The following is a 21,866-nucleotide window of genomic DNA, read 5'->3' as shown; positions in this document are numbered from 1 at the left end:
GTTCTTCCCTTTTGTTTTGTAAAAGCCAATCAGGTAGCAAGGGAGAAGGAGATGGTTGGCCAGAACTGCAGCAGAGATCAGCCCTCCGTTAGGCGACGAAATAAAGGGTGTATTTTCTGTGTGGGTCAACACCTCACAGCTGCCCTCCCAAACATGTGATGGGCTCTCTGAAGGTCTGGCTCAGTTCTGTCTCTGAGAAGAGCTGCGATAATTCAGTCATAAAGAGCGGTTGCTGAAGTGCGTTGGGTGCCTGCAACTTCCATTCAGACCAGTCAGAATTGAGGACACATGTCCCATACCACAAGGAGGTATGTACAGGCCACCCAAATGTTACATCTTGGTTTCCTTCAAGGACTTGAACTATCCCAGTGGTTAGAAAATGAGATTGTGAGCTATTAAGGGGAAAAAAAGTTTTAGAACTAGGAAAATCTAGTCAAAATGTAACCTCCACATAGTATGTGTATTTCAGTGAGATCATTACTTTTTTCCTATCTCATATGAAAAAATAAAGTATTTCTTTGCCAGCAGACACGCATGCAAATTAGCTTGCCTTCATATACATACATTAATGTAAAGAGTATTAGGGTCAAACAAAATGTAAAGAAAATATTCTGTCTTATGCAGTATTGCATTGTAGCATGAGAGTGACATGCAAAAGTCTGATGGAAAAATTCCTTGCCGTTGTAAGAAATCCTGCTACATGCAGCAGCAGTGGTACTGACTCCTAATATTGTGCCTGTTAGGCCCGATTAGAAGGGTCAAAAGACAATCTGAATTTTAATCTTAGGTTCCCTGAAATAAATGAGCTTTGTAGTTGGAGGGCTTGGGTTATTTTTGGTAGGGTAACATTTGTTATATTCCGTTGGCAGTTCGGTTCCAAAGAAGTGCACAATACGTGTATTTGTGCATGATGTGACTCTGTTCTGTCTGCAGGACCACGTGCTCCCTGACCCATTGCCTTGACCGCTGCACGATTATTGCAGGGCCAGAGCTTTCTGAGTTCTGGGTGCTCCTAAATTGCATTTAGGATCCCGCATAAAAGTTGTCCTGATTTTTCAAAGATGCTGAACCCCTGCAGCTCCTGTTCTTGGTATGAATTTTGGGTGCTGAAAACTTTGGAAAAGTTGGACACTTTTAAGGTAGGTATTGGAGCATAAGCGTAGGAATCTAAATTTAGATGATCAATTTAGATAACCTTTGGACAGATGGCGAAAGTTTAACATCTCTATTGCTGGATGGAACAGGAGTTTCTTGTAACCCAGCCCAAGCAGTAATTCCAGTAAAGGAAAAGTCTGGTTTAATTGCATACTTACCAGTCTGGAAAGCTTGAAAAAATGATTTATTTTAAGAACCTACACAAGAAGTGGGGGAACTTTCTAAAAGCATCCAAATAGCAAAATTATTTTCCAAGTGTTGACTGCTTCATTTTGTAGAGAATGATATTAGCTTGCATTAATATAGTTTATCTTCTTCAGAAGGAGAAGAGGTAGAAAGTGAAAATTTTGTGACACTTTAAGCAACGATTAATCTCACTGATTTTGTTCACCAGTTCTATGTGGAGCTTACAGCCAGGCTGCGTTTCAGCCTAATTCCTCACCAGTTGCCCACCCAATAAAATTTCATTAATGGGAAATGTTAGTTACGCAGGCAAGAAAACTTGGAAACTTCGGGGGAAGGAGGGGACGCTTCTTGCTTGCAGTGGCAAAACTTTGCTCCACAACTCTTTTTCAAGACTTCTTAGAAAAATCCTAAAGAAGTTTTATATTTGTCTCTGTCATTTTAGGAAGAAATGCAGTGAGACAGCAGAGAGCCGGAGCTGGGGAGAATTTCTAGGTGGTTTAGCAGAGTGAAAGGATTTTTTTTCTTTAAAAATAGAATTAAAATAGAGCCCCAGACCAGTAATGACTTCTCTGAAAGTTGAAACAACTCTTACGCAGTTGCTTCTTCTGTTCTGTTTTAACCAGGCTGCCAGAATGGAAACAAGACAACTTTCTGCGGGGTGGGGGTATGCAGGCGTATCGCAACGCCGTCTACATACAAAAACTTTGCTGTTTGATAATTTGCTACAGTGTTAGCGATATACCTCTAGTGTTGGCTGTTAATTCTTCAGTACTGTGTAATCATCAGTAATTCTGTCCAGCAAAGTACTTACGAGAAAGAAACACAGATCTGCTTTATTTTGTTTATTTTAAAATTCGTTTTCTTGTTTATTTTGTTGATTTTTTTTTTTCCGAAGGGTTACATGGGAGTGAAGGAAACTGTAGCAACAGAGCTAATGTTATAGCACAGTCAATAAGCACCTCTCCCCCCCTGTCCTCCAAGGGAGGGGTTTTAAGGTGCTGAGGAGAAGGAAGGCTGCTACTTACTAACAGCTCTGAAATTTCATTTGCAGAAATGGTTTTCCTCTTTAAAAACAAAATCAAAACCCAAGGCTAGCAAATTACAGAAGAGATCCCTGCCTGTTGCCACAAACCCGTAGATCCGAACTTGTGGTCATATTCCACACAAGCTTGTATCTATAGGTATGTGTCTGTCTGGCAAGCGCGCAGCGTTGTGTTTATCCTTTTAACCTGACAACGTTCAACTTTGCTGTTTGTATCTTTCGTCTAATGCCTTCTTCCCTCCTCCCTTCTTTTGTTTTAAGAACTATAAAATCAGAGCCGCGAATCTTGTTCTGCAGTTATCATATCAGTTTTCAGCTTTGGTTCGTATTAAAATACACTCATGCAAACCAGCGAGTCATTTGTGCCTGAGTAAAAGGGGACGGGGGAGTTACGTGACATCAGGCTGAAGCGATTAAATCTCAGATACGTTATGCATAGGTCTGGCTAGGGGACATGGCAGAGGGTGTTCTCAGGTTGTTTAATTCGGAGGTTGTTGAGAAGCAGATAAGACGGTTTCATTTATAAAGTAATGTGGATCCGTTCTTTCTTGGCTCTGTGGCGTCAATTTGTTTGTCAGAGCAATAGACGCTTCTGTTCGCCTTTATATCAAGTAACTTTGCGTCACTGGGTATACTGCAGGCTTGCAGCTCTGTGACAGAGGAGGGTATTGGCCCTCCGACTCCTATTCTCTCTCAAAAATTAGTTTGTTGTAGAATCCCATTCCTTCCGATTTCATGGTATTTATGTCTTTTAAAATCGTTTTTAAGGGAAAATAATCATGCTGTCAACTCCAAAAAACTGGTAAAGCAGGAAGAAAACCCACCATGTAAGCAGGCAGTATAAAACCTGCTGCGTAAAACTAATATTTTTAAGTTGTGGAAGTGGAACAACTATTTTTTAAGAAGTCATTTTTTTAAAACCCCACTATACAGCTTCTATATGAAAATAATTAGACTGTAAACTCAAAATAAAGTCTGACTGTTTCTTTCCAGCAGCTCTCAGTGTTAATTCTACCAAAGATTTGGTCTGCATTTCCACTTTTAAATTTCTCTGTTTTTGAACTTGGCTGGTTTGACGCACACCGCTGCAGTCCAAAAAAGTTTTTTTTTTCTTCCTTGCTGAATTTCTAGGGTTTTCTATGTGTTTTCTATTTACTGTAGAACCATAAAACGATGTCAAAGAAGGCTTCTGCTAATAAAGTTTCAGTCTTAACTACTTTTCTTTCTCCCTCGCGAATTGAACTAGCTATTAGAAAAGAAAACAAACCACACAGTTTGGCCTTCTCTGTGGCCATGCATTTGGGTATGGGAACGGGTGGTCAAAATTCGCATGTATAGGAAATTAAGGTAGAAAAGGTGCAGTGCAGTAGGTGCGTGGTTTCCAGAAGAACCCTTGCTGCTGGGCGGTCTCCGTAGTGCAGCACGGCTGTTTTTCGGGTGTGTGCTTACCTTTGCCGCAGCACAGAAATAACGCTGTGGTCTGGTCGCCGTTCTGGCCTCAGTTACATAAATGTGCATGGAAGGCCTTTGACACGTGTCCACAAGGAATGTTTTGGCTCTTCAAAAAACAGACAATAAGAGGTGACTGAGGAGGGGGAAGGATAAATCTCTTTCAGGCGCGGGTGCTGCAAGGCCACATTGAAGCCTAGTGGTGGGATACTACCCAGAATATGGACCTTGAGTCGAGATCTCCGTTGGGACGTGGTGCTGGTTCCTGCCTCCACTTTGGCTTTGCTAGTGGTCGTTGCTCCACCCGCAGCGGGATGAGTAGGGCGTCATCACGGGCTGTGATAGCAGCAGGATGAGATTGCATCTCGTTGTGACAGTAAAACTTGTTTTTCCCAGAGGGGCTGTTAATGTTCTGCGTTGGCTTTTTTTGTTGGTTTTTTTGTTGTTGTTGTTGTTTAAATACTCTGAATATGCACTGCATTAGATTCCTACGTTTATGGCTATAAAGGAAGTATTGGCTCATTTAGTCTAACCTCCCAGGAGAAATGAGCTGGTCAAACCCAGTTCCCAATATAATACGTATTTCTGCATGGTGGTCTCTTCTCTGTAAAGCCATTTGGAGACATCAGGCTTCTGGCAGAATATGCTGAGAAAAGCCTGGAATTTGTCACGGATGTTTCTAGAGGCTGGCACTTCAGGTGACGTTGCTCTGAGAGTGCCAAAAGCCCGTGGCAGGGGAATTGGGCAGATGTGTCGCAAAATGAGATACCACAGTTGGGTTTGAAAGCATATTTTTGGATTAGAAAATCAATATTTGAATCAAAGAAGAGGAAAGAGGAAACAGATTTTTTTGTAAAATATTTTAGTGTAGTTTCTCACTGACTATGTTGGGACCTGCTAATCAATATCCAACATTTTTTTTTTTTCCTTTTGGCGAGAGACTTGATCTAAACATGGCTGGATGCTTAGAAAGCAAACTTTAGAAATGTGCCATCAGAAACGGGGCTAAGATGCAGGCCCTGTGCTGCCGTGAGGAGAACCGTCGCATTATATTCCGAGGCTAAGCACGTTTTCTGGTTGCTTCTGGTTTTCTGGTGCTTGGCAAAGAAAAAGGGTAGCTGTGCCACTGCGTGGGCACGCGTCAGCTCCGCCTGACGTGAGCTTGGAGACACCGTGGCCTCTGCTTTACGGGACAGGGTAAACACGCCCAAGGAAGCCTCTTGAACGCTGTCGTCTTCTGCAGCGAGAGGTGCAGCAGCGGGGCTGCAGAGAGGGTGCCAGCGTGGGCACGGGTAGAGTCAGCACTTCTGTCAGCAGGGCCAGCGTAGCTTCTCTGAGCACAGCGTAGCCATGGTTTCTGCCGAAACGCGACATGTAATTTGGGTCTTTGCATTGAAGTGCTCTCTCGCTATACCTGTTTGCTTGATGTTGCTAAGGCTGCGCTCTCTGAGCCGAAGTTAGTGCTTGGGATGGCCCGGCTCCAACTTCTGCCTTCCTGCCACTAGCTCGTGTGCCTTTCCCCTCCCCTCCTTCTCCTCTTACGTTTTACTCGATTTAAAAATTGATTTTAGTTTGTTCCTCGTTAAACTGCCCCCTGTTCTTTTTAACTATAGCCTCCGATATTCTCCCCCGCCCCTTTGTTTTTCAGCTCAGCCTTTTGAAAAGAACTGTATTGTGTTTTCAGAGTTAATTTGTATTTCTTTTCTGTTGGTTGTATTTCACTGCACTTCATTAAGTTTTAGAGTGAAACTGGAGTCTGACAAAATGATGTGAAGAACCTTGAAATGTGTCTTCCCTTTAGGATGGAAAAAACTAATTGGACTCTGCGGAGCTTCTACCTGTACGTTTCTTATGAATTTTTTTCCTCACTTTGTTGATAAGGAGCTTACATTTATGCAGCAGCTTTGATCCAAGTGCCATACAGAGTGCACAGAGATCTCTTCATCTGTCACTGAGGCACAGCGACCGCATAACAGTGCACAGACGCGCTGCAAAATTGCTAAGGGCAGGCAGTACTGAATACTTCACCTAGTTTGATGTTGCAGGGGAGCTTAAAGAAATAGAAGGCAGTTACTGTAGCTGGAAATGAACCAGAGCACCTGCACGTAGAAAGTACCAGGAAGGCCTTGGGGACCTGAGAAAGTCCCAATATCCTCTCCAAAAATTGGTACCTTAATTAATGCAGGCCCTTTCCCTAGCAATAGGCAGAGTCATTGCTTTAGTACCTCCCAAGAGGAAAAAAATGCCTCCTGTGGAACTACGTGGCTATATCTGCATCTGGGGAGGCTTTGCTACAATTGGGTTTCGTTTGGCCAGAGTTACAGTTTAAGCCAGAAGCAGTAGTTCTCGTCGGAAGAAGCAAACCAAAGCTTTTCCAAAGCAAACTCCTCTTTTTTCGGATTTGGTAAATCATGTCTTTCTCCCTCAAAATAACAAGACCGTTTCTCATTTCTGTTGTTGACATCTTTCACTGGAAGCACCTGTAAGGCCCCTTGCAGACAAGCATGTTGCGTGGTATCCACCGGGGTGTGAAAATTATTACATTTGCGTGCTCCCGCTTTTCCCAGTCTCGTCTGGTGTGGAGCGCAGTGAGCCCTTGTCAACAGAGGAGCACACAATAGCATTCGGGTAATTAGAATAACCATATGCAGTGGCAAATGGGATTCATGATAAGCAGAATGTAATTGTGTACCCTGGAATTTGAACCATATCCAAATACTCTTATTCAGATAATCAAATCTGGTTAAACTCTTAAAAGGCACATAAATAACTATTTCAGTAATCTGATTTTTTTTTCCCTCTTTGTTTATTTGCTTTTAATGAGTAAGGGAGAAAATAAGGAGAGGATGTTCTTAGGGGAGGAATCCACGACTAAGACAGACACCTGCCCTTGAGCCAGGAAGTCTCCATCACTTAGGAGCATTACATGAGTAGCATTAACCACAGGCATCTGAAGGAGGAGAGGAGATGTGCTCCAGCTGGGCTGCGGAGCCTTTGGTCGTAGATATGCAGTATCGCGATGAAATACAGCCTCACCATGCCACCCTGGAAGTGGCACCAAGTTTTGGTACAGCTTCCTGGCAACCACCGATGAGTTCCTTTACTTTTCAGTGTGCGTGTGAAACCAGCCTTGGCTCCGGGTCCTTATCATGCTGTGTGGAATCTCGAACAAGAGCATTCAGCCTAGGCTCACTGAGCTTCACACCAACAGCACAGGGCACTGCTCAATCACAGAGCAGGCCTGGGCGAAGCAAAAAACCTAGGTTTTGGGGTGATTTAGAGTCATCAGCCTTGCAGCCCTCGCTAGCTTGTGCCGCCTTGCCCACCAGCATCCCTGATCCACCCTTAGACCCAGCACAGAGCATGTGTCATGTGTTGTCTAACCCAGAGCTGATGCTGCGCTCCAGCTGCTGACGAAAAGCTATATATGGCTCAGGAATGAGAGCATGGCTACCCTTCCCCTAGAAAGTACCAGATATTGAAATGTAATATTGAGTAAATCTTCAGATTGCTGTAACTCTTGCTAAAAGTTGAGGCAGAGACCGTTTTTGTAATGTGTTGTAAAATTTTGGATAGCTTTCAAAATACTTACTTGCTCTGGATTTCAGCTGCGCCCAGATGAGACTTCTTTCCTTATTTTGCAGACTCTTGAAGTTCCAGCCCTGTTTAGCGTGTCTGCCAGACTTCTAGGAGAGCTCTCTGAGCTAGAGTAAACCTTTGAACCTCTTGAGGTTCCTCATCACGACCGAGTTCTAATAACAAAGTTTCATCAAGTAAAGCTGAATGGGTGAGATGGCCAGTAGGAATCATGTCAGCATTTCCATTGTAAAATCTCTTCTGTCTAAGGTTTATGAAAGTCAGCTGTAAAAAAGATCACTCCAGGCTGAAATTTAGCAAACAAGATTTCAGACCTCAAACTGGAACAATATCGTTTGTGGGTTTTGGTATTTATTTTTTTCTCAATGACTTAAGGAAATATATTTGCTTCATGAGTATTTTCTGCTTTCCACCCCCTCCTTGGCTAGCCCTGCAATAGCCTGCCTGGGATCTAAAAGTGAAGGTGGGTTCTTCCGTCTTCTACATCATTCACATCCATAAAGATTCAGAGCCAAATCTCAGCTGATGATTTTGCTGCTGATAATAACAAAATAGAATTCAGCTTTCTTGAACACATCGGTACTGAATTTCCATTGCTGGTATCCTTACTGTCTTGTTCATCTCTGTAAAGTCGATAGGAGTAGTCTGTAAATGCACACAAAGTGTGATATAGCTGCAGGGGATTAATACATGAGGCACTGTTTTCTGTGTCATTATTTGGGAATATTCTGCCCTCTGAAACCCTGCTTTTCTGTGGATCATGACTAAATTGCTGCTTTGCATTGAAGCATGTTTTAAAAGAGTGGAATATTCCAGCCATTCAATCCTCAAAAGTAAGTTCTGGAATTGAATTCTCTCCTCATTCTTGGGGAAATGAAACGTAAAATTTGGGTTCGTGTAGTGTAGAGTAGGGGAAGCAATTTCTGAATTCTTCTCTCACTTGAAGTCCATGAAGGGAACGGGCAGGGAAATGAGCGATGCTTCTGCATAACTTCCTAGTCCAGACTAAAGCCTGCACCTTGATCTAATGTCCTCTGAGGTCAGTGGCATGAACTGTTGTTAACTTCAGAGATAGAAACCCTTGATCTGTCTGGGAAGAACTGCTACAATGACATTTCCTCTCCATTTGAAAATAAGTATTCACTGAACGTGAATTCTGTCTTCCCTGTGATAAGACAGCAGTCTTTTTCATGTTTACTTCAGCTACTGTATTTCAGAAATCAGAGGGTTACACTAAGTAAAAGGACACAATTTTTTGATTACACTGTTGCTTTAAAATAAAACTAGCTGGGCTGGGACAGAGATTTCCTTTTGTCCACAGAAGTGTGAAATCATTTCTGCGATTCTGAAAAAGCAAGAGGCCTAAAAGGGGTCACGAACAATAGGCGCTGGGGCACATGAACTTACATAGGAGCGCACAGCTCTACACGTAATGCAGTTCTCCCTACCGCAATATTTAATAGCAACTTTTATGACATCGATATGTATCGTAATTGAACATTGTCATTAGATTACATATTTACCCTAATTACATAATTAGGTATGATTGTGCTAATTGGGTAAAGACATAATTGACAAAAATCACCAGAAAACAAACACGGAGATCCATGCCGCCAAAAGAAAGTGTCTTAATAGACACTAGTGCAGCGAATCTCTCTTGCTCTCCTCCCAGAAGAATGTTTATGGGACATAAGTGGTTACCAACGAGCCAGGCGTTGATAGACGTTGTGAAGGTGCAGAAGTAATGGTAATCAGATGACTTCTGTTTTAATATTTGATCTCAATTCCTAAGCTCAATACTTCATGTCAGTAATAGCAGCAGATACTCTAAGTGATGGAATGACTAGATGCGTGACACTTTTTTTCTGCTTGAAATTACTGTTCCTCTGGGGTGCAAATACACTTTCACCTGTCCAAGCTTCATCTGGGCTTAAAGTGGTGGGAGCAAAATACCTGTAATTCTGAAGCCAAGCTCTCATAAAGGGGGAAAATTTGCCAGGATAATCTGTGCAGCAGGCTGCAGAGGTGTCTAAAAATTGACCAGAGAGTGAGTTAGGTATCAGACCCTGGGACAGAAACTGCTTTAGTGTTTAGAAAATACTTTATCTTAGAGTCCCTTTGTGTTGCTCTGTAAAGCGAGCATAGGTTGCATACAGGTCCACATAAAGACTTGCTTGTTACAATCGCATTTGTGCAGAGAGGCGTTGGCATATGTGGGAACTTGGATGAGAATGTTCTCTTGGTGAGGACCTTCTCCCAGCAGTTCACGCTTGGACACTGCCACGGCACCTTGGAGCAGGTCTTGGTACTTGTGGTGGAAGCACGTGTGCCAAGCGGGGCACAGCTCCCCGGCTCAATATAGTGACGGGGGAGGGAGCGAGAATGCTCTCTGAATAAGTGCCAGCATGGAGCTGACAGCTCAAGGATTTGTAAATGTGGTGATGAAGAGGAAGTTGAAGTTGCGATGGAAGAGCGGCAAGGAGAGGTGGCGAGTCATGAACGAAACAGTCGCGGTGGCATTTGCCAACCTGAGAAAAATTTAGGTTATTTAGGCGCGAGTTGAGAGTAAGGAATTTTTTCATAAGGAAGTTTCTATTGTAATATATCTATGAAGGGATCGTTACTGAGTTAAGGTTACAAATGAAACAAACCACTTTTTCGCCACCTTCTATTTTAGAGCAAATTATTGGAGGATTTTTTGCTCAGCTCTGCTTATAACTGCCTGGTCTGCAAGGTGTGCCTGTGTTAGTCTCAATACAGTGGTGATGTTAACAGTACTTTCTTTAATTAAACTGATTAGATATAGATAATAATTTTTTAAATGTCTTGAATTATGTAATATCTCACATTCGTGACAAGATTCAGATACAGGAAAATATTTGCAAGGATAAGTTGTAGAAAAAATGGGTAGTCTAACCATGTGATACTGAAATGGTTTAGTTTACAGCTGTAGAGTATGAAATCGGATGTTTTCGAAAGTCTAAAGGGGAGTTACGTCTCCTATGTCACATAGAAATCGGGTGGGATTTGAGATCTTCCGTCACCCTAAATGAGCACACAGGTTCCTTGGCTTCCATGGAGCTACGGTAGTTACATCATTGGGTTTCACGTCAGAGGACAGATGTTCAGTGCACAAAAATGATGATGTTGCGTCAAGGAATTGGGATGGCTTCAGGATGGTTTAAGACAGCGATAAAGCTGCCGGTCAGAGTACAGGGCCAGAGACCCATGGTTTCCTTATCCAGATTTGTGGTTGGATCACTGTTCTAACTAATAAAATGGTTAAACAGTGACTCCACTGTTAGGGTACTGTACTGTGCTGTTAACTAAAATAATATGTTGTATTTCCACAGAGCCTATCAGGTCAAAGTAAACTTTACCAAATATGGAGTCATTAGAAATTCCACTGATACTATCAACATCATACACATTTAAACCTTGCAGAAAGATTGTTTTTTTTTCAAATATTCTTCTGCTGTTGCAAGCTGAATTCTGACGAGTGGTATTATTTCTCACCTTCCTCCTTTATTTCTAGTCAGGCTTTGAATGTAAAGGTAGGGCAGCGGCTTTTTCATAATCAGCAATGCTACTTTATCCTAAGATAATAGAAACAACCGAGATGCCATCTCTTCAGCACAGCTCAGCATTCATTTATAGGGTTTGATTCCCTTGTAATCCACTTCCAGCACAGAGCTGCTGTGCCTGAGGATGCATTCACCTGAGAGGCAGGCTCTCAGCACTGATTCAGTTCCACTGTCTGCACTAGCATATTTTAAGATGCTAATCCCTGTTTATAAGCCATAATAAATAGGCAGCATACTGCTTTAAGTACTACCTTGGTGGGTAATGGGAGTGAGTCACAATGATAACATCCTGGTTGTTTGACTGTGAACTAATACAAGTTAAAAATGTAATGTGTTCCTTGTTAAGGGAACACCGTCTTACTCTGACTGCTGAGAGAGGTTCGGTGTTGCATTTCTAAAATTGTTCATCTTACCAAGGGATTGATGCAAGGGTAAAATTGACTTGAAACTTTCTACCCTTTTCGCAGTTCTTCTCCTAATCCCACTTCTGCAATCATCCTTTAGACATTCAGGAGCCAAGGTGCATGTTCCAAGGTCAACGTTATATGTGTTCAAAAAGGAAAAGACGTGTTAGGACAAACTTCATCCTAAGCCTTCTTTAAGTGCTTTAAAAAATGTATGTATATGTTCTGTGCTGTAGTGCAGATGCATCTGCTGTGGAGGGGGAAAAGTATTTTTTTGGCCAGGGACAAAAATCCTTCTTGTGTGAAAAGTGACCGTGATCTTGTCTATATCTAGCGGGAATAACCATGGCTTATTGTGTCTTCTCTATTAACATATGCAGTGTGGGGAGCTGCATTTGGTTTTGGTGTCTTTTCACCAGCAAAGCATTTATTACTTCTAAATTAGTGCACTGAGAATTTTGAGGACTTTTTTTAACTAGAAACCCTGACATTATGTCGGCTGTGAAGTGGTGGGTAGCGTTCAGCATTTTTGACTGCATGCATCCAGGTTGAGGTAGTAGGTTGTATAGTTTAGAATTACACCAAGGGAGATAACTGTACAACCTCCTAGCTTTCCTTGGGTCTTGCACAGAACGGCGTGATGAGCGGCCATAATTCCTCAGCAATGTTTGCTCTGGACACATGGAACAGGAAAGAGCAGGTAAGATGAGCTGGAAAACCTTTTATTTCCTTCCGCCTCTCTAGAACTTCAAAAATGTTCATTCTCTCGGCATTCTTTACCTATTGGTGCTATATCATTGAGTATTTAGCAAATTCAGTGGACTAGTAATGCTTGTCTTCCTTTGTTAGCATTCGAGCAGCGCAATGTGTAACATTCCTAAAAAGCACCATGGCAACATATCAGTGTTACTGCCTTCGCGGTCAGCAATCAGAAGTCTCCAAAGGTAACATGAAAAACATCCTGTATTGTATCTGTTTTTGAGATATGTAAGCAGGTTTCCCTTTCCATTCGTCTTTGGTTCAGTTAGTTCTGCACTAGGAGTTAAACAAGGCTGTGCCCTGTAGCAGTATGAGACCTGGCACGCTCATTGTCTCTCAGGAAGCGTAGGAGGCTGGTGCTGATGCTTCCAGATAAAGCCTGTAAGGGCTTTTGTGAAAGTACCTAAATCCACGCAGTCCTCAGGAGAGCCGTTCTTAGGGAATATCCATTAGTGATTACAGTCAGCTAAAATGGTGATTCTTAAGTGGGTTTTTTTCGAGGCTTGTACAGTTAAATTAGGTGTTTCAAAGGCTGATGCTTCTGGACGCATCCGATAGAGCTGGTTTGCTTCTCCCTCACAGCAGTTTGGGTTAAGGAGCAGTGGAGCCACCCCAAATTTTGTAGAGGAGCTGTGCGGAGAACGGGCACATGGTGAGCCTGCAGTCTTGGGCAAAAGGCCACGTTTCTAATGTATCTTGCATGTCTAAAATGCAGGGAATATACCTAATATACCTAGCTGCTGTTGAAATCTACAGTTTTATTTGCCTAACTATTTGAGGCCTAAAAAACCCTCTGAATCTCTGGCGTTTATCTAGTCAAGTTTGAACACAAGAGTCAAGATCTTCATGTTGGCAGGGTTCAAGTCCCCTGGCAGCCTGGATGAAGATGGTGGCCCTAATGCTTGATCAGGGCCCAGAACATGAGCTATGTTGCGTCTTTTGACTATATACATGACCAATTCTGGCAAGAGTTTTTGAGTTCCCAGAAATAAGAGAGACTGCTAGTGGGTAAACTTTGTAAGCTAGCAAATAAAAGTGAAGGGTAGGCACAGGGTTCATTTCATTAGGCTAATCTAAAAGTGTGAAAATGATAACAGTATTTCAAGGTATCTAAATAACCCAGAAAAATGTTTTTTTTTTCTGGTAAAACGGCACTTAAAAAATTTAATATCTGCAAATCCTTGTTTACTGAATGCAAAGAGAAGCTGTTGGTTTCTCGAGTGTTACCCAGTGCTCAGTTATTAGTTATTCAAAGAGTGGATTAGTGGGATTTTATTTCATCATGTTTTCAAAGAGGTTATAGATATCACTACCATGGTTTATAACTCTGCAGTTCCTTAGGACAAGGAAGGTACCAGGGCTAACACAACGCCGCTTCTGTGTTTCATGAAGGCACATGCATTAAACACGTGCAGGTAGTTAAAAAAGAGGAATCTTTTTTGGCACATTTTAGGCAGTACCTTATTTCCCCCCCATAAATCTTTTTGCAGATGGAAGTGCAAATTTTCAGCTGTAAATCTACAAGCTCACATCCAATGTAGAGCTGTTCCATAAGGGTTGATTTTTTTTTTTACCTCTTTGGTACTTCTCTAGGAATAGATTTACGAATGGGTGGTAATAACTCCCAAATAAGAACAGTCTCTCTTCTTTTTTGGTGGTAGCATTTTAGATCTGCTTTGCACAGGTATAAGGGAACTTCGTAAGGTTCAAAAATAGCGCTTATTTATCCTAACGCGCACATTTGTGGCTATCAAACTTAACTTTATGTTAAGTATGTTAATCATATGATATGTTAATCAAATGCTCTATCTTGTTCCGAAGAACAAGGAATGTTAATTAAAAGGGAGAATGGTCAGTGGTACATCGAAGTTGACAATAAAAATAATTCAATGTGCATATTTTTCTTCTGAACAAAATAGCATTCCAGCTCTCCCCCTGATGAGAGGAATGTATTGTCAATTAAATTAGACTTCCATCATATGTCCTCGGATGCCCTTCTATCATATGCCTTCCATATGTCCTTATGTCATATGCCTTCCATATGCCCTCTATGTAATTAAGCTTCTATCATATGGCTTCTATCATATGCCATTTAAATAGACTTCCAGGAGAATATGGCAGTGTTACAATTACGGACCTTTTGCAATGAGTGAAGGAACAACTCGAGCTGTAGATTAAAAGAGGAGGAAGCAAAAGGAAGGTGGCTTGCCCTGAACAGTTCCTTTAATTGCCAGTTTTGTTCCTCTCAGCTTGGGCAATGAACGCACAAAAGTGTCCTATTTTCCTTGTTTTCCATTACTGTTCCATTCCCAGTTTTTATTCAGTTAAGCCTGTGAATAGTCGGAAAGATAGCAACTGTTTTTCAGAGAACATTTCCACTGGAATGTAAAATGAAAAAGAAACAATCCACCTCCCAGAAAATTGTTTGTCCTACGATAATGAAATGTAAACTTTGATCTTGTTTTTGTCCCTTTAAGTCTGTAACATAAAGTGAACTACTAGAAATATCACGGTGAGAGAATTAATGAAAACGAGATGGTACGCTTTACTTAAGCACGCATCCCTGTTCTCCCTTATGGACAATGGGTGCAGATAGTATTGTGCTTTTCTTGGCATGGTGATTGCTTGGTAGATAGTGTCCTAATGTACAAGAATATGTAGTGAAATGGATTCCAAATTTACTGTGACTTATTAAGGATGAAGACCAAAAATAGGCACTGATGCTTATATACGTAATGAAGAAAACTGCAAGCATCCGAGGAATGATGAGGTCTTGGAATGGTTTCCAATGAAAAGACAGCTAGCGTGCTCGTTTGCCTTACGTACATTTGTGTATCTGTGCCGCCTTTCTTCCCGACAACTTCTGAGACTATTTTCTAATCCCAATCAGATTTGATAGAGGAGCAGTGACTTCTGAGACCATTCTGCTCCAGCAAGCTTTACAGAAATCACAGAAATCACAGCCATATATCCAGCAGTCAGGAAGAAGGTTGAAAAGACAAAGAGAAGGTAAAAGAGAGTCATATGTGCTGAGGTGTCCAAACTATAAAATGGAGAGCGGTTTGTAGCATACGCCAGTTTACCTGGATTAACTGGATTGAATAAAGCCATGAGAACAGTTCAAACAGATTCCCACTGGCTAGTAACCAGCGTGTCCCTGAAGACTTTGTACTCCAGTTGCTAGAGCATGCTAAAACCCATACCATCATGACTTCACTGCTATTTTTATGTGCTCTGCCTAGATTAAGCTAGAATTTAGCAAACAATGGTCCTATATTTTGCCGTGTAGGCATACTGCTAGCCACTATTTGTAATATAGATGCATTCCTGAAAGATAGGTGACAGGTCATATTTTGGCTTGATCTTTTTATTTTCAACTTAATTCTCATTTAAAACACACACACACACACACAATATAACCGGTCCATCTGGAAGCGCTAGGTCATTAGGGAAATTATTTTGAAAAATTCATGTTGTGGTCCTGCACCATCATTAGTTTGCTGGTGCCACAGTTGTAAACTGCATACTGAGGGAAGCCTTTAAGCCTCTTGTAGTGTACCCCTGAAATTATCTGTCAAGAATAAGTACTAAAGCGTTGTGTTCAGAAATATTTTTTTCTGGTTTGCTGGGCAGCAAGAAAATACTTGCAATAGTGCACCATTGCAAATTTGCTTTTGCTTCTGTGTTTTCACATGGCTATGACCATAGAAATCATAGAATCATTAAGGTTGGAAAAGACCTCTGAGATCATCTGGTCCAACCGTCGAATGATACTTGTGAAAGATGGCAGCCTAACAGTTCCGAAGAAGGAGGAACTCTGCTTATCCACGGTATCGGTACCTGATTGCTTGCGACCCCGTAAGCGTCTTCTGACCATTCTCTTGTGCTGCCTCACAGCTCTCCTTGGAGAGGGCCAGCCTGTGACGGTGAGAAAGCTGAGGCAAGGGCTCTTTCCTGGGACCTGAATGCTGTTCCTTTGGGAAGGAGGCTGACACTCAGAAACTTCCACCGTTAGAGGGATTTTTTTTTTTTTTCTTTTTTTTAAACAATGCCTTTCATCTGTTTCCACACCCAGCTGAAACTATGCTGCAACACTTGTGCTGCTAAATCAGATGCATTAAGTACAGTCAAATTTGTACATAAAAGTTTTGTAAGAACTGGGATGAAATAGAATGGAATGCCAGAATGACTCATTGTTTAATGAATAAGGCCCTAAGTGTTCTATTGATGCCATTTATAAATCTGTATAAAATGTATAGAATTCATGTCATAACTGGAATTCCAAGCACAGCAACCTTGTGAGCTAAATTATGATGATGATAGGGTACTGCACAAATTAATATGAATTCTAACACGCTTCTGCTTGAAAGCTGCTCAGACAGTTAAAAATAAGACAATTTCATTACACAGATTCAAAGCCCAGACCTCAGAAATGCTGCTACTCTCTCCTTTGGAAATTGTAAATGACTGAAGAAGGAAGTTTTTTTGTGTGTCTTAGAGTCAAAAAGTATAACCTGTAAGGGAAAAAGATGTCCTTTCAATTAGATGTAGGTATTGATTACAATGCACAGTGTAACTGGAAAATAAAAGCATTAGCTGGTATAGACCAGCTCAGTATTTGGAACTCTTCTATTGGAAATGGACAGTCTGAGGCCAGAGCAGAGATCTGAACGCACATCTCTTTTTGACTAACTTTTTCCTTCTCATTCTTACTTTTCCCTTTTCATAGCTTGGTGGCTTAGATATGAAACCAGGGGAAGTTCAACGTTTCCAGCGTGAGTTTTTGAGATAAGTTCTATATCTATTCAGACTTCAGTCAGAGACAAACTCGTATATGTGTGGTGTTGGTCTACCGGGATTTAACCTTGCGATAAAAGCTTCCAGTCTAAACTGGAACAGAAAGGAAATCTGACGTTTGGAAATTTCCCATGGCAGAGGAAGATCCAAAATGTTTTATCTGGGGAAAAAAAAATGCTTCTCTTTTGTTTTTTCTTTCTTTTTTAAACAAGACAAAACTTCTAGTTGCCCTGACTCCACTGACGCTCCAGGCAGTCCCAGTTTGCATATATTTAGATTTATATATTCAAAATATAAAATGTATTCTCCCTGAGCAAATATTTTTTTACATGCAATAGGGTGAAATTAGCCTCTTTGTGCAATGTCATGGCCCTGTTTCTTGGTTAAATAAGTTCAAGAATCAGGTTTCTGGGGCAGATATGGAAAGAGATTGAAATTCTGCATTCCGTGTTATATGCAGTGGCTCCTCCTTCCCACCACCTCTCCCTGCTTCCTTCTCAAATTCGTAGAAGACAACTTCCTCTCCAGTTAGGAGATCCAAGATTGTCTGAGGTGTATTGCAAATGAAATACCACTGGCTAGAAATATTCCAAGCAATTATTTTCTTAAAAGCAGGAGGGAGTCACTTACCTATGGGGAAAAAGCTGTCAGCCCGCAGGTGGGGGCCTTACCAGCGGCTGCAGGGTGCCTGGAGCCGCTCCCTGGCTCCTGCCAGCCACCTCTCCAGGGACAACCACTTTTTTAAGAAAAAAGCCCACCACACTCAAGACCCCTTCTAAAGGTGCTGTTTAAGAGCAGTGTAGATACTGCTAATATTCAGTCCTTGACATCTGTTTTCCGTCTACGTTCTTGTAGGTTCCCGCGTTCAGGTAGCCAAACTACTGCGTCATGGCACAGAGGAGCAAATGTTGTGGTGCAGGGTTCTCCCTTGCCCCTCTTGGGTCATTGAGGATAAGTCCGCTTCAAGCGTGAGTCACCCTCCTGCCACTTTTCCTTCCACCCTTTGCCAAGGTCTGATGACAAGGCTGTGATTTCTCTAAGCTTGTCTTTGTTACAGGTGTGACACACAGCTCATAGGGTTTCATTATGGCTTTCATAATGTATTAACGAAATGTCAGGATCAAGTCATTTATAATTAACAGTGATGTGTAAATGTCATGTCTAACAATTGTAGTGTAAGAATATTTTTGTGAATGGGCCATTTTTTACACATGCAATTGTCAATGTCCAAAAAAGCCATAACCAGTCAGGCAAATGGTTGGTAAAGACAGATTTTTTTTTTTCTTTTGTTTTCTGCTCACTGAATTCTTGATAAGCAACTAGACCTTGTTGCCTGTTGTTCCTAGATCCAGTACAGATATAAAGCTCAAGCCATGAATGGAAGCTTTCATGAACATTTTAGGGCTTGATCCTATTATAAATGTGGAGTGGATAAACCCCTGCATAATACTGATGTGAAATTCCTATGAGCACTGTCTATATTTTTGGGACCAAAGACAGTAAGGCATATGGCATAGGAGCTGTACTACCAAATCTGAGGAGAGGAAGACTGGCTCAAAAAGGTGCCAGCAAAAATGGTCCCAAGGATGGAGATACCTGAAATTGATATACTGAAACCATTCACAGTAGAAAGGAAAAACAAATTGATGTTATAATGAAAAGAAGAGAAAGAATGAGGAGGTAGAGTGAGAAATTCTCATAGTTTCACAAAGTGAATACAAGGAGACATGCAGTGAAATTAAATGGTGACAAATTGAAAATGTTTTAAAAAGCAATTCTTTTCCACCAGTACTTAATTAAAAAAATGAACCTAATTGCTTTTAGAAGTTAATGGGAAGTTTGCAAGTCTAGAACAGATTAGATACTTATGTTTTTAATAACCATACGTAGAAAAATGGTAATTCATTGTAATAGCTTTAGAACTGAGTTTAGACTTAATGTTTCAGGGTTTAGGATGAAGTGTAGCAATTCAAGACCAGGGGAAAACCAGTGGGAAGGACAGCTCTGGATTGTCCAAAGCCGCTAATACTTGTCACTATTGGAGAAGGTATGTTAGAGAAGTCTGGATTCTGACCCAGTCTATATCTGTCTCCTGCAAAGGATTAAGCACATAGTTTGCCACTGACAAATAACAGCGAAGGGTTGATAGATGTTTGGCCTTCACTTGGGCTCGCGTATTGAATAACTGCAATACAACAGCGTTAGTAATAATTATCCAAGGGCATGGTCCCCCTCCGGTTCCTTACAGTTACCATGTGCAATGGGAAAGGATTGTGTGACCACTGTCCAGAAATGAAAGCAGAGGAAGGTGAATGACTTATCCAAGGCCAGGCAGCGTGTCATTGGAAGGGCTGCGTACAAGGTCAGTTGGATCGCAGATCTGCATCTAAACATATGTTGTGACCTTTTCCGTCCTCATTAAGTGTGTTTCTTGGAACCCTGGTGTTACCAGAAGTAATAAAAGTTTCAGAAACGGTGAGGAGGGTTACACCTGGTTCTGCTTTCACACCCACTTTTCAGCATGAGGCTAGAGCTGCTCTTCACCACGCGAGAGCGTGTCATACAGATATGCTCAAGCTACGACGGCTGCTGTGGGATGTGGTGAGCTCCGGTTGGTGCTGCGCTAGCAACAGCCCTGCTGCCCGGGGGCCTGAGCTGGCACTTCCAAATGGTGCTGGCTGGAGATTTGTGGTTGCTAGATTGGGTGCTAGCTTTGGGGTCGCTGCAGTCAGTCCCCTGAAGAGTGTAGGCAGACCCTTTGTGTTCCTCGGCTTAAGTGAGATTTAAGGAATTGTTGTAAACAGCAGGTCAAACTCATTCCCGGATTAATGCCGCTGATGTGGGTTTCTTTTAAAGTTTGTTTTCCTTGTGTTTGAAGTGGCCTCTCATCTCTTCTGACGAGGGATAGCAGTTGTGGCATCAGAGAGTGGTTTGCAATAGTGGTGTTTGCAGTCTGTCAGATGCCACAGCTTCCCCTTGGCTTTCCATTTCCTTTCATAAACGAGGTTGTTAGATTTGGAGGGCAGGATTTTAAAAAAAAGAATGAGGAAGAGAAGGAAAACCAGGAAGGAAATAGAAAGGGAAGAAGGCAAGACACGATTGCTCTCTGCTACAGATCTTGTGGTTTGAGCTGATTTTGGAAATTGCCCTTTTGAATAGCTTTTGAAATGTGAAAGGAGAACTTATTTTATAAGGGCCCTAAGATATTTCCGTCATGTGTTTCCCTTCATTTGTATGTGAGAACAGTTATTGAATGAGAAGTTAAACAGTGTAGGTCTTAGTGGAAAAAATAAAATCAGTGTCCGCTGCTTACTATGTTAGTACTGATGTAGTTAGACTGCTGAATCACGTCTGTTTGTAGGGTTCTAGGACAGAAGTCACTGGTCAGCAATCTGTAACCAGGGTGCTGTAAGAAATCCACACAGGCCCTACGCTGGTGGCTGCGTTTCATGAAGTGACTACTCGGGACTTTGCATCAGAATTAAAGAACTGTAGTCTCTTCCTTCTTCAATAAGAGGAGGATATCCATACCCTGCTGGTGGAATTGCTAGCGCGAGGGGTCCTATGATGCTCTGTTTTGCTTATATTCCAATAGAGGGGCAATTTTGAATTGCAAAATACATATCCACAGTCTCATTACACGGTGCGTACAGCCTCTCAGGACGTACGCACACCAGCTCGCTGCTGCGTGGTTTAGAAGAGGTGGGGATCTCGTAAGACATTCTGTCTTAGTGCTCTCTAACATTTTTTTTATATATATATATTTGTATATAAGTTTGTCACGTGCCTGTGAAGTAGCAAATTGCAAACCAACAGTGCCTAATGAGTTGAAGAGCCAGCAAAGGTTACCTGGAGCAAAGAGAAGTGTGCGATAACTTTTTAGACTAATAGGATGCAAGGTGAAAGCCCAACAGTCTGTGCGCAGTGAGTCAGTCCTGCGCCAAAACTGAGTCCAGAGGTTCTGAGCGGCACCTAGGAGTGGTCCAGTGGAGCCAGGAGTGCTGGGATGTGGGGTGCTCAGTGGGGCAGTTCTGTCAGCTCTCAGTAACAGGGGACTCTCAATCCATATTGAAGTCGAGGGTTAAATGTTTAATCCATAAATTAGCGCTAGGAATTAAGAAAGACTACTTGACATCTGAAATCACAGGGAGGCTTTTTCTGTGTAATAAAAAAGCCTCTTCAAATTATTTAAAGCATGCTTCTCTTGCATTTTAAAGCCAGGGGAAGCTGTGCAAGTGCGATGGGCCAGTTTTTGCTCTTGGTTTGTAATAACTTAGTTCATGCAAATGACAGCAGGATTCTTCTCTTTTTCCTGCCATGGCTTTAAAAGGAGTTAGATCCTAGTTTAAGTCGCAAAGAAAATGCTTCCAGTTGCCATTTCCGTGAATCCTACTCTGGATCTCGGTTATAGAATCATGTCATTTGGTCATCTTGAAGCCTGTAAGGTAGCTTACAGCCAAGCTCTAGGCAATGGGACTCGAGCATATCTTTAACAGCATTGCTCAAGCAGTGCCTTGAGACCCACAGGGACGGTGAATTCTGATGTAACTGTTCACATTTTTGTTTGCTTCTTGTATGACACAGGCCTGAAGCCTCACCGGTAATTTGCTAGAGTAACAATGAGGACAAAATGAATCTCTCCTTTGCCTGGGTATCTGAGGGAGCTTTAAAAACTCCAAGCAGGACAGAATTCACTTGGAAGTTCAAAGTTTGTAAAGCAGCTCCCTTACTCGTTGCGAAGCCCTTGTGCCTCACGCCACATTGCATTACATATTAACGCAGGCTTTGCATTATATATTAACGCAGATTTGTCCTCAGATACCCTGCTGTGGAGAAGGACATTTTAAAATCTTTAATAGGGCATTAGAGCAATTTGCCTGTGATTTAGTTTTA

The 21,866-nt window shown here is 41.8% G+C and overlaps 1 protein-coding gene across 20 annotated transcripts in view; it reads left to right on the top strand.

Annotated features, from left to right (window-relative positions):
* The window catches only part of LOC142418917 (uncharacterized), a 95,616-nt gene that overhangs the window by 55,408 nt on the left and 18,342 nt on the right, over window positions 1-21,866 (top strand). For 3 of the 20 annotated variants that reach the window (XR_012778437.1, XR_012778438.1, XR_012778436.1), the window contains exons 11-12: window positions 26-308; window positions 934-1,139. The exons of 6 other annotated variants lie outside the window; for them this stretch is intronic. Coding sequence is in view for 3 of the 14 variants with exons in the window: in XM_075521398.1 (XP_075377513.1) it covers window positions 16,921-16,951; window positions 17,829-17,941 (144 nt within the window). In the remaining 11 variants the exon portion in view is untranslated. 11 more of the 20 variants (XR_012778432.1, XR_012778441.1, XR_012778433.1 and 8 more) reach the window with 10 other exon arrangements.

Source organism: Mycteria americana, chromosome 19, assembly GCF_035582795.1.
Source record: "Mycteria americana isolate JAX WOST 10 ecotype Jacksonville Zoo and Gardens chromosome 19, USCA_MyAme_1.0, whole genome shotgun sequence".
Classification (NCBI taxonomy): Eukaryota; Metazoa; Chordata; class Aves; order Ciconiiformes; family Ciconiidae; genus Mycteria; species Mycteria americana.
This window is presented reverse-complemented; position numbering and strand designations above follow the sequence as displayed.